Source organism: Phyllostomus discolor, chromosome 4 (genome assembly GCF_004126475.2).
Source record: "Phyllostomus discolor isolate MPI-MPIP mPhyDis1 chromosome 4, mPhyDis1.pri.v3, whole genome shotgun sequence".
NCBI classification, from domain to species: Eukaryota; Metazoa; Chordata; class Mammalia; order Chiroptera; family Phyllostomidae; genus Phyllostomus; species Phyllostomus discolor.
Window position 1 is genome coordinate 192,510,772 of NC_040906.2, and position 16,363 is coordinate 192,527,134.

The 16,363-nt window shown below is 38.9% G+C and overlaps 1 protein-coding gene across 10 annotated transcripts in view; it reads left to right on the plus strand.

The window, feature by feature from the left end:
• AIG1 (androgen induced 1) overlaps positions 1-16,363 on the plus strand; it is a 212,130-nt gene that overhangs the window by 31,677 nt on the left and 164,090 nt on the right. For all 10 annotated transcript variants that reach the window (XM_036024806.1, XM_036024800.1, XM_036024803.1 and 7 more), the window contains exon 2: positions 13,702-13,857. In XM_036024806.1, coding sequence (XP_035880699.1) covers positions 13,702-13,857 — 156 coding nt within the window. The remainder of the gene's footprint in view (positions 1-13,701; positions 13,858-16,363) is intronic.

The following is a 16,363-nucleotide window of genomic DNA, read 5'->3' on the forward strand; positions in this document are numbered from 1 at the left end:
CCTCGACCTGCCTTCCTAAATCTATGGACTTAACTTCACCGATTGCCCGAGATTCAAGTTTTAAAATTAATGATCACATTATTACTAAGGTGACTGAGTAGGGGATAGGTTTGTTGGATTTATCATAAGCGTATTTCCCATTCAATTAAAAAAATCTTCAAAATTTAATAAATCATGTATGAGTCACTGAGAGCATTCTGTTTCAGAGATGAAGTCCTTTGGAAATATGTCTGTTTACTACTTTGTTTTTCTTCCCTTTCCCAGTCATGCTTTGGGAAAGAATATTCCTCCCTCACTGACCTGAGTATCTCCGCTGCAATTCACTTCTCACTCTGGCTCCTGACCCCTGAAGTCCATGGAAACTACTCTTATCATGAAGCCACAAAGGCCTCTTTCATGTTAGATCCAGTGAAAGCACTTCAGCTTCTTTCAACATTTGAGGTTACTGAAACAACCCTTCTCCACGGAACTCTTCTTTCAGAGCTTCCCTGACAGCCACCGTCCTCTCCTGGCCTTCCTCCCGCGTCTCGGACACTCTTTCTCAGGCCCGATTTCGGGCTCCCTTTATTCCATAAATGTTGGTATTGCACGTTGCTATTGGAGAGGACTCATTGTTGTCCTCCTGCAAACTTTCATTCTGGTGGAGCTTGTTCACTCCCATGGGTTTGCTGACAAAGCCGTATTCTGAAGTTACGAAAGGCTGTTTTCCTATGCTACAAACCTCTGTCTAAGTACCTGATGGACCTCTCCATTTAAGTGCCCCAAAGGCACCTTAAATGTAATATGTCAGAAAGTGAAATTTGTAAACGTGCTCTGCATCTTGGTCAATGGCACCCTTTCCAGTAGGCTGGAAACATGGATGTGGTTATTGATCCTTCTTTCTCCTTTCTCCTTCCATATCCAGTGCTGGTCAGTCTTCCTCCTTCACATCCTTCACATGGTTCCGGTCTTGGCCTTCATCTCTACGACCACTGCCTTTTTTCCTGTTCCCACATGTTCTCACACTTGGCCTTAAACAGCAGCCTCTTGGCTGGCCCCTCTGCCTTCAATGTTGTCATACTCTAATCCATTATCTGTTCTCACAGTGATCTTTCCCAGTGTGCTACTCCTTGTTTAAAACTCTATAGTGGTTCCATTTTTTCCTTTAGCGCTTTTCCTTTTCCTTTAAACTCTTTGTCATAGTTTTCTAAACCTAGTCATACTGAGGCCCCTCTCTGCTTCTTCCACCTTATCTCTTGACAGTGTCCCTTCTCTATCTCATGTGACTGGTCTCCCGGCCTGCTGACAGTTCCTTCTATCGCTCTGCCTTCCCTTTAGGAGTGCTGCTGCTTTTTCCCAGAGCAGGCACACTGCCCCGCTTACCACCCTCCTTCTAGGCACTGCCTCTCACTCATTCTGCATAACTCAACTCAGAGAGAGCCCATTCCAGGGGAGACCCTTTCCCTTCTTCCCCACCAGTCTAGACTATATTCTTTTGCATTGTAAGTGTGTGCTTCTTTTGATTACCCCAATCTGAACTTCTTGAAAGCAAGAAGCCTTTCATGTTTGTATCCTCCCTCAGTGTCTGCTTTTATGAATGGGCACCGCGCTAGGCTCTGGGGATGCAAAGATGAATAAGACTTCCTCTGTGCCCACAGCACTCTCACACTGTGGAAGGTGCTACAGAAACATCAACAGATAATTACTGTGCAATTTGTTAAGTGCCACATTACAGGTATTTACAAAACATGAAAGAAGGAGCACCTGATTCTGGGTCTGAGAGACTTTTGTTTAAGTGTACACAAGGGATCTCTAGAGAAATGATGTGTGGAGAGATAATCCTCTGGGTAAAGATCATCAAGGAAAATTCCTGGCAACGCATAGCCTGTTTCACCAGTTACTCTCCAGAGATCATTCCCTCAGATCTCTCTGATGCAGAGAATTACATGGGAGCTGAAATATTTACAAATGATACATGAACATGCAAATAAACATTATGCAGCTTGGTTGGAGCAATAGATGCATTGCAATGTGTTTTGGTGGGAGAGATATATGTGCATCAGGCTTAGCTGAGACTTGAAAGAGGCAGCAACATATTTTATATACCTAGGAGCTCTCTGACAAAAATTCTAATCCTGCTTGAGATAAAATTCACCCTGCTTTTGTCCGTAAATGTTTGCCTTTATGGTGAATAAGGTCCTAACGCCTTGAAAGGTTCATTATGTCTTTTTCAGTTATAATGTTAAACCTCAGAAAACAATCTAGCAAAAGACCTATATATTTTGGTTCCCCTTAGCCACGTCTCAGGAGAGGAATCCAAGGGAGGGGTATGGGCTGGAGATGAAAGTGCAGGAGTCATTACCATGGAGATGGTATGCAAAGTAAGGAGGCGGGGTCAGATCTCCCAGGGGCCGACCCCACTGCAGCTGGAAGAGAGAGAAGGTTCAATGACTGGGCCCTGGGTGCCCCAGGGGTTAGAGATTGAGAAGGTAAGGAAGACCCAGCTGAGAGTCAGTGTCATGTCCAACAGGGAAGAGGAAAGGGCCAACTAGCAAAACAACCTAAGTGAAAGCCCACTAGATGTCATATAAACTGCCACATAGATCATTATAAGCACTATGCACTTTTGGAAAAATGCAGTATATCATGATTTTTGGTGCAGATTTTGATTGGGGTTTATTTCAGGTATCGCCTTTAGACTGTTCACTGTGGTCACCACCAAAAATATTTTTTCTTGATGGGTGGTGTTGAATTATTTCTCTCAGGAGAGGTTTGCAGAGGAATTACTGTTTTTAGAGGAAAGGTGTATTTTTATTAATACCTGTTGGAACTCCGGAAGATTTTGAATTTCCTTCTTTATTCCACCCACAACAAAAATGATAAGACTAGCTTTATCCCTTTATGGGGTATTTTTGCCATTTGTTTTAATTGTTCTGTCCATATACAACTTTGGTTTTTGATGTTTTTCCCTATTTATTAGCATTTAAACACATACTTTGTATGTTCATGAGAACAAAAATGTGTCAGGATCATAAGAAGATGCAGTCACTTTGATGTAACTGAAAGGAAAATGCCTTGTTTATATTTCCATTGATATAAGGCGCACAGTTATTAATTGTTTTATAGACATGTATTTTATATTAATATACTTAATTTATAGATTTCTACAATATCGCTGACATTTTTTAAAACCTATTTTTTTCCTATTTTGCTCTGGAATTTACAATAACACCACTCCTCACAGTCCTTTTTCCTCCTCAACTCTGCCGACTTTTGTCTTGTCCACCCTGGAGCTGACTGCCAAGGCCACCCCTGCATCTCACTGTCATCAGGAACAGCTTGATTTCTAGATCATTCTCCAACCACAGTCTCTAGCTTCATATTCTCTCAAACTGAAAGAGTCCTGGGATTTTACAAATACTCCATCTAGAGGTAAAATATTGTGGATTCATTGGTGAACTGGTGGAGAACAGAAATGTAGAGAATGGTAAATTACACCTTGTAGGCTCTGCATCAGTAAACTTCAAAATGATAAGATTAGACCAATTAATATGGTATAACAATGGCCAGGTTGAGTTAGAAAAAGCAAACATCGTCTGATAGGGATTGAGGCTTCCCTAAGCCCATCCAGCAGCTTGTATCTGAAAGATCCTATTTCCGAAGGCGGAGTCAGCATCCAGAAATGGGGCTGCCTTTACAGCTGTTCTAACACTCACTTCCCTGCCGAGTAGTTGTCCACAATTGCATAGACATAGCCTTTATGTAGACTCAATGTTAGACCCAAATCAATAGATTTCTGAGTATTTTAAATAGCAACTTCTAGGGACAGAGGTCATGTCTTTCTATTGGCTGTATTCACACAATTTCACCTGCCTGTGTGTATGCTCGTAATATATACAATTTAGTTTATGATGCATAGATCATGCATGAGCATGTGAGATTATCTGATTCTATAACATCTAATCAGTTAAGATCTGATTTGGTCTTTCTTCAGGTCTAGGTCCTTTTTGTTTAGGTTGCAGATTTATCTAGCTCTTGAGTGATTATGTTTGGCACTTAAATCATCTTCTGCTGAAGTAATTTGTTACCATGAGTAAAAATTTGGAAGGGTAAAAAACATTTTATAATATTAGAAAATCTTCAGAATAGACTTCTCTTATAAAAGATGCATCGTTTTCAATAACTGATAATTACCATTATCGTGCTTACATCTAGATATCGTATACTTAGCAAGTAAAGAGTGCACTAAGTTAGAACATAAACACTTCTAAGCACATTCACGTTTACAGCACAATGTACAATCATTTAATAGTCTGCGTGTCTGCATTAATAGTTTGTTAAGTGCTTTGTACGTATTACTTAATCAATGAATATTTACTGAATAAATCAATGGTGTGTTTAACAGTTTTCAAAAAGTTCATGCTAATATTAATAGTTTCAAAAATCTTTAAGCCTATAAAAGTGTCGAGTTAGCTCGTAGTACCAGTGAAGTGCAGTGGAACCACCCAGAGTGGGGTTTGTGTTATTATTTGTAGATTAGAACGGAATCTCTGGCAGGGTCCTGCCGTACATGCTCTCCCCAGGCTGCTGCTGGAACACGGCAAGATCACGCCCTTTCGTGAAGCCACGCCAAATGCCTTCTTCAGATGACTCTTCTCCCTGCTACTTATATCTTGAAAGCGATTATGTGATATTGTAACGAATTTTGTGGACAAGCTTTCCTTTCCAAAGCTGCTTATCTAAATGCATTATTTCTGACTGCAAAGCTTATTTTTCTTTCTTTCTATCTAAATGAATTGCTTGCGAGGGGTGATTTATGGCTTACTTCATCGATTTTCAGTAATGAGATAGAGCAGTATGAGGTAAATGTCTGCGTACATGGGCAAGGATTCTAAATCACATTCTGAAAACCACGGGCTTGATGATGCAGTGAGTCCATCTCCTCAAAAATGCTTGTGGTGAAGATTCCTTGAAAATGCTTGGGCTTAAAGCACATCACTTAAATGACAGATTTGGAAAAATAGAGTTGCAATCATTACAGTTAGAGAACCATGCTGGCTTATTCAAGCAAACCCTCTCCCAGGGTACTGGAGGAAAATTCACCAGGCAGTGCATCTGATGGATAGAGTCTCAGTGGCTGAGGGAGGCAGAGAGAGCCTCTGGTACTTCTAAATGCATTGATTTCTCTAGAGAGCAGCATTCAGACATGTAACTGATCATAGCTTCCATGTCACTGGTAGACTCCATACTCTCTGTCACTGAGACGGACCCCCGTGGGTGTAGGACTGCTAGGGATGCCCGGTTGTCTCAGGCGAGGAAGGCACGGGAAACCAACTCTAAGGAATCCTTGTGGGTTCATTCAGTTGATTTCACACTGAGTTACTGTCCCATGGTGCCGAAATTCTTTTGGCATTCACTCTTGATCTTGATAATAAGGAGAAGGAATTATGCACCATTAAAAAGTAAGATGTGTGTAGAAGGGAGGGGGAATCCCTTGAAGATTATGTGTAATGGTCCTGCTATTTTATGGCTTTTGGATCCTTCTCACATATTATTTAACTCCTTCAGTCAAATTCACTCTTCACTGAGCACAGATACTGCTGTGGACTGGTTTCTGGCAAGAACTGCCTTGAAAGTTTTATGAACTGAAAACAAAATAATGTTTTCGGCCTTCAGTGCCGCATGCTATGTAACTGTAGGTGAGATACAGGACGGCCTCGAGCTCACACCGTTGCTCTAAATGTGTTAGTCAGCATTCTGCATGGGAGAAATCACACACACACATACACCACACACATACACTACACACAAATACCATGTATGTGGTGTATGCGTGTTATCTATCTATCCAGTATACTGTTCTTTCCTAGACTACATATACATTTATTAAAAGTTACAGAATACTCTGTTCTCTAATGATAAAACAGTTCGGGTAGATTTTCATTTCTTCTTCAGCCATTGCCCTTAAAGTAACGCTCTCACCCTCTAACGTGGAGGACCCCTCTAGGACCTCCCTCGTGGCACCTGTAAATCTCCCTGCCTCCTTCCCATCTGCTCTCTCCACAGTTTCTCTCCATTTCACGATCTGTATCGTTCTGGTCTCATTGCTGCCCCTCAGAGTTACATCTTCTTGTTTCTTCTGTCTCAAAGTAACTTCAAGCAAAATCTTCAAAATAAACATTAGGGTACTCATTATGTTCATTTTATGGACGTACAGTATAAGTAAAATGTGGTACACCATAGTATAAGTCACTGGAAATTTTACTCCCCAAGGTCAGGACGGCTACAATCTGGTCTTCAAAAATTCGTGTAAATAATGATTTGATTTCTTATTTAATGTGCTGCATTTCCACTTTGGTGCATTGTTGGGTCTTGCCTAAGTTTGGCCAATTAGGCAGAAATGTACAAATTATCAACTAATTCAAGTAATGACATGACTTCATATATAGACTATAGGTTTGGTGCAATTACACATAATTGAAGATATTGAAATGATCTAATAAAATGAAATAAAAAATCTATTCTATATAAGCCCTATCATATATATTTGGGACTGATAGAAGTCTAATCAATTTGCCCCATAATACAGACAATTTAGTACTAGTTTAGTGCATTCCAGAGGAAAAAGGAAAAAATATTAATTTAATGAAAACCACTTATGTGTAAAAAGTATAAGGATATGAATGGAATTGGGGTACATTCCCACACTTGTGGAAATGAATCCTACACCTAGAAGGACTCAGAAAAATGCGGTGATTTCCTGACAGGGGAGTTGAGGCGGTGGAGAGAAGGTGCAGAAGGAATGAAACAGCAGAGAATGTCCTAGAAGAACAAGTGCTAGAATGACTCAAAAATGACCTGGGATATGTTTCTCATTCTGATAAATCCCTGTTTGTATTTCTTGGGGAGAAATGGTACAATTGACCACTTCATCTCTACACATGGCACAAAATTATAAGAGCAACCAGCCTGCCACGAACTCCAAGCCAGATGGTGCATGTGTGCGTCATGCTGAGTTGATGGTGTGGACACGCCAGCTCTGCAGAATGGCTGGAGCCGAGAATAATGCTTCCAGGTAATCCTGCTTAGGATTCTCCTGTGCCTCTCCAGGCACCCTTTACATTTTTAACAGTTATTTTAATGAGTTTTGAGCTGCGGTGGACAACATGATGCCTATAGGCAATAGAAAAACACAAGTAAAATGTCTCTAATGTGATTTGTTAGCTGTCAGCTCAAATCAAATTCTAATCCTGAAGCAGAAATCTGACATGGTTTAATAGTGTTGGTTAATTGCATCTTAAGTGAGCAAATAACCAAAAGTCAGTCCGAGTTTCTCCCCAGGGAATGGTAACCTATTCCATAATTTCTGTGATCGTCTTTTGAGGATTAGTCAGTGTGATTTTGAATTAAAAAAAAAACAACAGAAAACCTCGCAGAGGCTAACAGTGCCCTCTCTGCCTCTTGTTTGTAAATTAAGAGGAGATCGGTTTGTACTAGCTGTTTTTCCTGACCTGTGAGTATGCCCTCTGGGGGAGTTTTCCCCTGCGGTGCTGGCAGGCAGGCGGCCAGCTACTGGAGAGGTCCGCAGACAGTGACAGGGTAGCCACCAGGTGATAGGGGACTGCTGTGTTAGATAATACCACTGGATAAGAAGAAGACAAATCAACAATAGAAAAAGTGTAACATTTCATTGTACCATTGATCTTATAAATGGCAAAATGTGTAGACTGTTGCATTTATATTTGCAGAAATTATTTTGTTTTTGTACTCTAGAGTACAAGCTTCTGTTCCCCATTTTGCATTTGAAGGTTCCCCCTTTCTTTTATAAATCTTCAGAAAAGCATCTGCTTCCCAAGAATCACTGAATTGTTATTTATTTAACAAACTTTATTGAGTAATTTAACCCCTTGCTAAGTCAGGTTTCGTTTCCTCTATTTTGAAGCTCAGCTATTAGGTGCATACACATTTAAGATTATTATGCCATTTTAATGAAGTGACCCTTTATTATTATGAAGTGCTCCTCTATATTTTTGGTAATATTTCTTAATCTTGAAACTTATTTTTGATATTAACATAACAATTCCAGCTTATGTTTAGTGTTTGCATCCATACGCTTCTAACAAATCTGTAACTTTGTGCTTAAAGTGCTTTTTGCTTGTTTGATTTTTAAATGCAATCTGTCAGTCTCTGATTTTTAACTGGAGAGTTTAAAACATTTGCATTTACTGTAATTATAAGCATTGTTGGCTTCAAGTCTGATAGTTTGTTGTTTTCTTTGCCTCATCTATTCTTTGTTCCTTTCTCCCAACCTCTGACTTGTTTTTGGTTGTCTTCATTTTGTTAGTATTTCATCTTATTTCCACTATTGGCTTATTGTCTGTGAGAAACAGAATTCTTAAATTGCCCCCCCAAAGATGTCGCCCTCTAGTCTCAAGAACCTCTGTATTAATGAGCTATAACCCCTCTGGTTGTGTTATGATATATGGTGCAGTTGACCATAAGAAATGGACATTATTCATGGAAGCCTGGTATTCCCGCATGAAGCATTAAAGGCAGAAAACTTTTTCGGTTCGATGGCAGAAGGAAAACTTAGAGATACCAGAATCTTGAAGTGCGTTTGTATTCTGCTGGTCGTTTTGACAATGGACGTGGCCAGTTGTGAAGGTTGGAGAGCAGATGCAAGGGAGTGAGAGTAACTCAGGCCAACTGCCAGCCAGGAAACTTGAACCCCAGTTTTACAGTCGACAGGGACTGGATTCTACCATCAACCAACCAGGTGGGCTTAGAAGTAAACCCTTTAATGAAGCCTCGAGACAGGAGCCCTGTGTGGGGACCGCTTGGATTTTGGCGTTATAGTTCCCTGAGCATTGAAGCCGGAATAACCCACCCGGGCTTCTGACCTACAGAATCGTGAACTAATCAATGGGTGTTCTAAACTGCTAAGTGTGTCGTGATTTGTTATGCAGCAGAGACAGTTAATACGTTAGCTAAAATCTCTACTTTATTCTTTTAGTGGTTGCTCTAGAGTTCAGAGTATATGTCTTTAATTTATCACGGTCTGCTTCCAAATCATGGTATATCACTTTATATATAACTAGGAACCTAACAACAGTCTGCATTTCATTCCTCCCTCCTCATCCTCTGTGCTATTGTCATAATTTTATTTCTAAATGTGTTTAAAACCTCATAATATATCATTATATTTTTGCTTTAGTCAATTATCTTTAAAAAGTAAAATAAAATTAGAAGTTAAATTGGTTATACTTATCCACATATGTACTATTTTCGGCAGTTGTCATGGCCTCGAATAGGGCTGAAGTACCCAGTGTCCTAGTCTCCATTCCTTTAGTACTTTAGTACTTCTTACAGTGAAAGTCTGCTGACGATGAGTCCACTCTGCTTCTCTTTGTCTGAAATAGTCTCTCATCTTTAACAATTCCTCCTCCCCCCTTAGAGGACTTTAAAGGTACCAGTGTGTTTTGGCTTGTGTTGTTTTACATGAAAAGTCTGCATATTTCTTGTCTTTATTTTTCTGTTTATGATGTATCTCTTTCCTCTAGCATTGCTTAATATCTCATCCCAAATTGTCAGTATTTGATTGCAGTGTTCCTTATGTAGTTTCCTTTGTTTAGCTTGTTGAATCTGTGAGTCTAATTCTCATGACATTTGGAAAAACTTCAGTCATTATTTCTTAAAGTCCTTTTCTACACGATGTCCCTCTTCTCCTTTAGGACTCGAGTACACATACTATTAGACTGCTTTCACATATTCTGACAGTATGCTGACATTCTATTAACTTAAATGTCTTTCTTCCTCTGATTTCTTTTGGATAGTTTCTGTTGCTGTGTATTCAGTTTTTTTTTTTTAAGAGTGAATATGGAATTTTTATTTACAATTTTTGAATCTGCACTCATGAGTAGGCATTTTTAGTATTAGGATTAGTTCATTGATAACTTTTATTTTTCTTTTTATTTTTCTGTTTCTCTTGATTATTAGTGGGGTAAATGTTCTGTAAAATCTGTATTCAGGTTTTAATCTTTCCTTCTGCAGTGTGTAATATGCTGTTATTTCAGTGACTTTTATTATGCCAGTGATTTTTTAATTCTAGATAATGTCTTTCTAATGTTTAAATGTTTTATCTTGGGGTTTTTAATATGTCTTTTATTTCTCTCATTTTCATTGAACTTCTTGAACTTATTTAATTTGTTTTTTTAATGTTCTCATCTGCCAATTACAATATTTCTGTCATGTATCTGTTTTTGTTGAATGGGTTTTCTCCTGGTTAAGGATTTCCGACTTCCTGGCATGTCTAATAATTTTTGATATGGATGTTGGCTATTCTAACGTTGGATGTTGTTGAATAATTGCATTGTGTTATCCCCCTTTAAAGATTGTAGAATTTTGTGTTTGCAGGCATTTAAGTTACTTATAGGTCAGCTTGATATTGTTGAGGCTTGTTTTTAAGTATTGTCGGAGTGGACCCAGAGAAGCTTTACTGCAAGGGTGTTTAGCACCAGTATTTAGGTATGAAACTTCCTGGGTTTCTACCGAACACCTGTAGTAGTCAATAAGTCCTCCCTGTTTGATTGGTCAGAACTTGAATAACTCTCCATTCTGAGTGAATTCTGAAAATTGTTTAACCTACAGTTTGTGGTAGGTAGAATTCTAAAATGACCCTCAGTGGTGCTAACACTTGTAGAATGCCCTCCCACTGGATTTGAGAAGACCCTGTGAATACAGTCAGTCCTGTCATTTTATTACTTTATCTGGCGAGAGAGGGGGAGAGACAGAGAGAGAGAGAATTTCAAGGTGTGCCTGGCTTCATCAGATGATCCCTTTAAAAAAAAATATTTCTCTGGCTGATTGCAGAGGGGAAGTCCAAAATATGAAAAGCTTGATTATGTATTAATTTCAGATGTCTAGTTGTTTATGGTTAAAATGCAAATCTGCTACTAGTTACTTAATCATGGAATTTTAAAATTCGCTTTACTTAATTTGCAGCTCACTAAATCCTGCTGTTATTAACCAGTCTTTAAAAGTAGGGGAAATTGCCCTGTCTGGTGTGGCTCAGTGGACTGAGTGCCAGCCTGTGAACCAAAGGGGTTCTGGTTCGATTGCCAGTCAGGACACACGCCTGGGGTGTGAGTGAGATCGCCAGAATGGGGTGTGTGAGAGGTAATCACACACTGATGTTTCTTTACCTCTCTTTCTCCTTCCTTTCCCCCTTTCTAAAAATAAATAAATAAAATCTTTAAAAAAAAAGTAGGAGAAACTGAGTTGGAAGGAAAGGAATTGAAAGACAGTAACTGTATCCCCAAAGCATAAAACCCACTCTTTTTTACATGACTTTTAAGTCATGTGAAAATATTTTGTTGTAATGAATTATACAGAGAATAATTAATAAACTTCTATGTACCTCATAATCAGCTTAAGAACTAAAATGTCATCAGTACAATTAAGGCCCTTGTGTCCTTTCCCCAATTATTCTTCCTCACCGATGTACCTGAATTCAATGTCATGAATTCCCATGCATTTCTTCATATTTTTCTTCATATACATGCATTCTTAAAATTATCTTTGCATTTTTTGAAATGTTATTTAATTTCAAAATGTAGGTTTTTTTCTGGTTTCTTTTTGTTGTTGTTGTTTAATGTTTTGTTGTTGTGAGAATGAAAAATCGATTAGTGCGTAGAATTCCATCGTGTGGATATACAGCACAGTTTATTCATCCAGTCAGCTATTGGGAGACATTTGGATCTCTCTGGCTGGTCTGAAGCAGCGACTGCTGAAACTGACTTTCGTACAGATGTGACGAGCAGACCTGTGGGTAGGGGCGGGTTTCTGTCCGGAGCGCCCTTCACAGCAAAGTCAGCAGACAATAGGGTATTTGAATCTTTACATGACTAAATTATTGCCCGTTGTTCGTCAAAGTGGTTGTCTTAACTTGCATTCCCACCATAAGGTTTCTAGTTGTTTTACATCCTTATAACCCTTGGTACTATCAGAATTAATCTGTGAGTAATTATATAGATGAGAAATGTAATCTTATTGTCATCTAAATTTGCATTTCCCTGATTATTGATTAGACAGAATACTTTTCAGTAGGTTCTCTGGGCAGATTGGTATGAATATGATTATTCCTGAATATGGCCACTTTAATTTCTCAAATCCTGATAGGGTTGAATTACAAACGTAACGTCTGAATTCATAAGATACACTATGGAAAATGTTCCAAGTATAAAGTTATTCCCTGAGTCATTTAAATTATTTCTGGTCATCATGACATGATTTGTGCCAGCTGTTCAGTTGTGCCATGCTCAGGTGTGGAAGTCTGAGCTTCTCCTACTCTGGTTTTTCTGGTTCTAGAAAGAACAACAATAAATCTAAGTCACTGGAGCAAAAAGAGAGTCTAAGTTACTGGGCAGAATATGACATTACTCTGGCTAAGACTGGCTAATAGCAGCAGGATTTGGTGAGCTCCAAAGAGCCCAGTGTATTATATATAAACACATTGCGGGATTTTTGTTTATTTAACTAAATCCGATGATGGAGTCTTCGTTCCGGGGAATTTTCAAGGTGGCTTCTGTAAGTGTGAGCATGCCCGTGCTGTGCAGAGGGGTGGAACCAGGTAGGATTCGGGCCCCCTCTCCCCTTTGTTCTGTGCCTCAGTGGGGAAGCCGATGACAGAGCTTTCCCAGGTTCTCTCCACGGCCAATGTGGAAATCTGCCAAGAAAAAATTATGTTTTCTAAACAAGTAATGAGTCCAACCGTGTCTTTTACAAATACATACATCTTCTGAAAATTATTTCTGGTAGAAGGAACCAGAAGAATCCCCCTAAATTTCTTCTTGCTGCTAAATGGGCATGGTTTTGAGCCCAGAGAATATATTTTCTGTCCTTTCCATAATTTCAATGATCATTTGCCAAGCCATATTACGGTATGCTGCGGGCCGCCACCAATGGCTCTGGATCATCAATACTGTACCCTTGCTTTAAGAATTTCACAAATAATTGGGCGATAGCATTTCCGTGTTTCTCTCTGTGGTAGTCCAAGTAAAGGACAGCGAAGGTAAGGAATGCAATTTGTAACTGATTTGGGAATGTACAGTTGGTCGTTTCATTTTGGGGAAATGACCATCTAAGTTTTGAATATCTAAGTTTACAATGCTTTGTAAAGATTTTAGTTCATAAACACTGAAAACCTGAGGAGTTTATTTAGTTCCAGTTGGACAGCAATTTGCTCCGCATCAGTCTTGATGATTGCATTTAGTTGATTTCTCTATGACTCATGGGCTAGACTCTTTATCTACCGCCTCTTCTGGTAGAAATTTCTAAAGCATAAAAAGGTTTCTTCACATTCACACTAAATTGTCTCATTTATTATTTAGACTATCCTGATCTTTGCACATCCTCGATGTTTGTTAAACCCCACTAGTCAATACAACTAGACCATAAATGTGATGTTTTAAAGTCATGGGCATGTCGTTTTGATAATCGGTGCCTTTCTGTTGAACTGTGTGTGTGTGCATCTATGTTTTGCATTTGTCCTTAGGTGAGCAAAAATGGAAGTAATGTTTTTAAGATGACCTTTATCACCCACCTCTCTCTTTGCTTTATGTTTATGGCCCGCTCTTTAAATGTGCTTCTGACCTTCTCTTGTCATGAGCTGTGTCACCCACGTGTAGCTGTCGTGGACTAACGCCAACTGTTGTCTCCCTCCAGGTGATCCAGGCTGTCTTTTTTGGCATCTGCGTGCTGACTGATCTTTCTAGTCTTCTGACTAGAGGAAGCGGGAACCAAGAACAAGAGAGACAGCTCAGGAAGCTCATCTCTCTTCGGGACTGGATGTTAGCTGTGTTGGCCTTTCCTGTCGGGGTTGTGAGTATGATGTAGAATGCATTTAACCACAAAGAAACTTGGGCCTTATTTCAGACTTCCGAGAGAAAAGGACTCATTATAGGTGGTTGAAATATTAGTTTGCTCTAACTGCCGTCACAAAGCACCACTGACTGGGTGGCTTAAACAGCAGAAGTTTATTTTCCCACAGTTCTGGAGGCTAGAACTTTGAGATCAAGGGTTGATTTCTCTGGGGCCTCTCTCCTTGGTTTGTAAGTGGCCTCTATGGACACATATTGGATTAGCCCCACCCCATGCAATGACCTCATTGAACCTTAATTTCCTTTTTAAAGGCCCTACCTCTAAATACAGTCTGAAGTACTAAGAGATTAGGACTTCAACATAGGAATTTCGGGGAGACACAATTCAGTAGTTTCTTAAACTGCCCAAACTGGAAATGTATGGCCCTTGGGTCTATGATCATTCCAGTGTTTTTGAATTTGAGAGAGACGAAGTCAGCATTATTTTACACTTCTGTTACCCAAGTGTGCCATTAGCCAGTATCACTTAAGTAAATGTTTAATATTTGGATCTGTTAGGGTCTGTCTGAAACATAAACCATATATCTTTAAAGGACCAGGAACCTATGAGATCCTGCAGATTTTTTTAACGTGTGTAGAGCCAGGAGATGAGAGAACTCATAAATCTCAAAGTGTGAGTGCAAGTAAGAGTGTATTGCCTAATTCATATTCAGACCTTTCATTTGACAGCTGATTTCTGGGTATAACAGACACCCAAGCGACCTAGACCTACATGTATTACATCTAAGGTCCAATGTAGCAAGAGTCAAAAGCTGTTTCCAATGGTTCATAGTCATATTTTTCAGATCTGTGGCTAGTGGAAGCTCAACATGCTTCTTCTAAAACTAATTTTTGCCATGTATGGTGCACACCCACATTTTCCACCAAAACTTTCAGGAAAAAAGTCTTTTGTTTTAATTTTTTAATTCAATTATTTATTTATTTATTTATTTATGTTTAGATACTTGTTTTTTTATATTATAAAGGAATTTTAGCATTTGTCTTTGAGTACTTTATGGTCCAGGAAATTTTATGTAACACATAATTACAAAACATAAGCAGAGATACAAGATGTTTCAGGTATTACTGACCATGTATAACATGCTTCCGTATTTTCTCCTCAATAGTTTGGATAAAAAGAGCACACTATATATAGTAAAATATGTTAATAAGTGCCCAGACTGTCACTGAATTGCCTTTTTTATGGACTGAGTTGTACGTTCCTGGGTAAAACAGCCCTTAGCTCTAGACAACAACACAGGAGGTTTATGATAATCTGGTTGCACTTTTCTCATTCTTATCCCCTGAAAACCTAAATCGGTGCTCAGATTGAAGCTATCTAGAAAATCTCTCAAATTCAGTTGCTTAATGTAACAGAGTTAAGTGTTTTATGTATTATTTAATATTTCCTTCTTTGGACTTGCCTTATAAAATTCTAATGTTTTTCTATCAAAATAGTCATCTAAGAGAAAATTGCCATTGGCATAAGGTACAAAAACATATACTTCCTGCATAAAAGACTTATTCAAGTCCGTATGCTTTTTTGTTTCTTTTTATCCCTCACTCCCTTGGTAATTCTATAGACATGTCATTGCCTCTGGAAGTCTTCCCTGGCTCGAAGGAATACAATAGTAATACAACACCAAAGTAAATAAGGATAAACATTACCATGTTTTTGATTAGCTCTGCCTTTCCTTCTGTTATATGATGTCAAACTGTGTCTCCAGGGCTTGCATTGTGAGTCTCGCCACTCTCATCAAAGGCTCATTACATATGCTCTTCAGACATTTGGACCTGACCTTGGCCAGGAACTTTTTGCACCTGCTTGAGACTTGAGATATTTGTTATGCACAGATTATTTGGTCCATGTACACTTTTTGGTTTGTAAAATGAACGGGGGACTTTTTGTTTCATTCCTTGTTTGAGTGCATCTGACATTCCCACCCCCCCATGTTTTACTGTTTTTGTTGTTTTTTTGTGTCTTAAAAGAGGAAAGAGCAATGATGCCTTTGGTATCTTCTTCCCCTTTTAAACCAGAAGTCGTAACATCATGTTTCCATTATATATGTATGCACCTTTCCTAGCTGAGGAGCTTCGTAGGAAAATTTACAGACAAATAATCCATCCTGGAGGTACAGCTTCACTGATTTCTTTACCTCATTCTTTTCCTGCGCACTGATACTTTACAGTCAATGTTTCCATTTTTAATAATCTTCCCTGTTTTTATGAGACCCTTACCATTTTATAGTCACTAGCCTTAGGTTCTTCTCTTACATTTGTTTCTCGCCTTCCTCTCTCTCTCCCTTCTTCTCTCTCTCCACACCTACGTATTTGGAAGAATCCTGGCTAGCAGTCTCCAGAAACCCCCTTATATTTTCCACCGTTTGTCTCTTACTCTTTCGTTTGACTTTTTATATGTATTTATCCAATTTCTACCAGATTTCTGACTCTTAATACACACACATTTA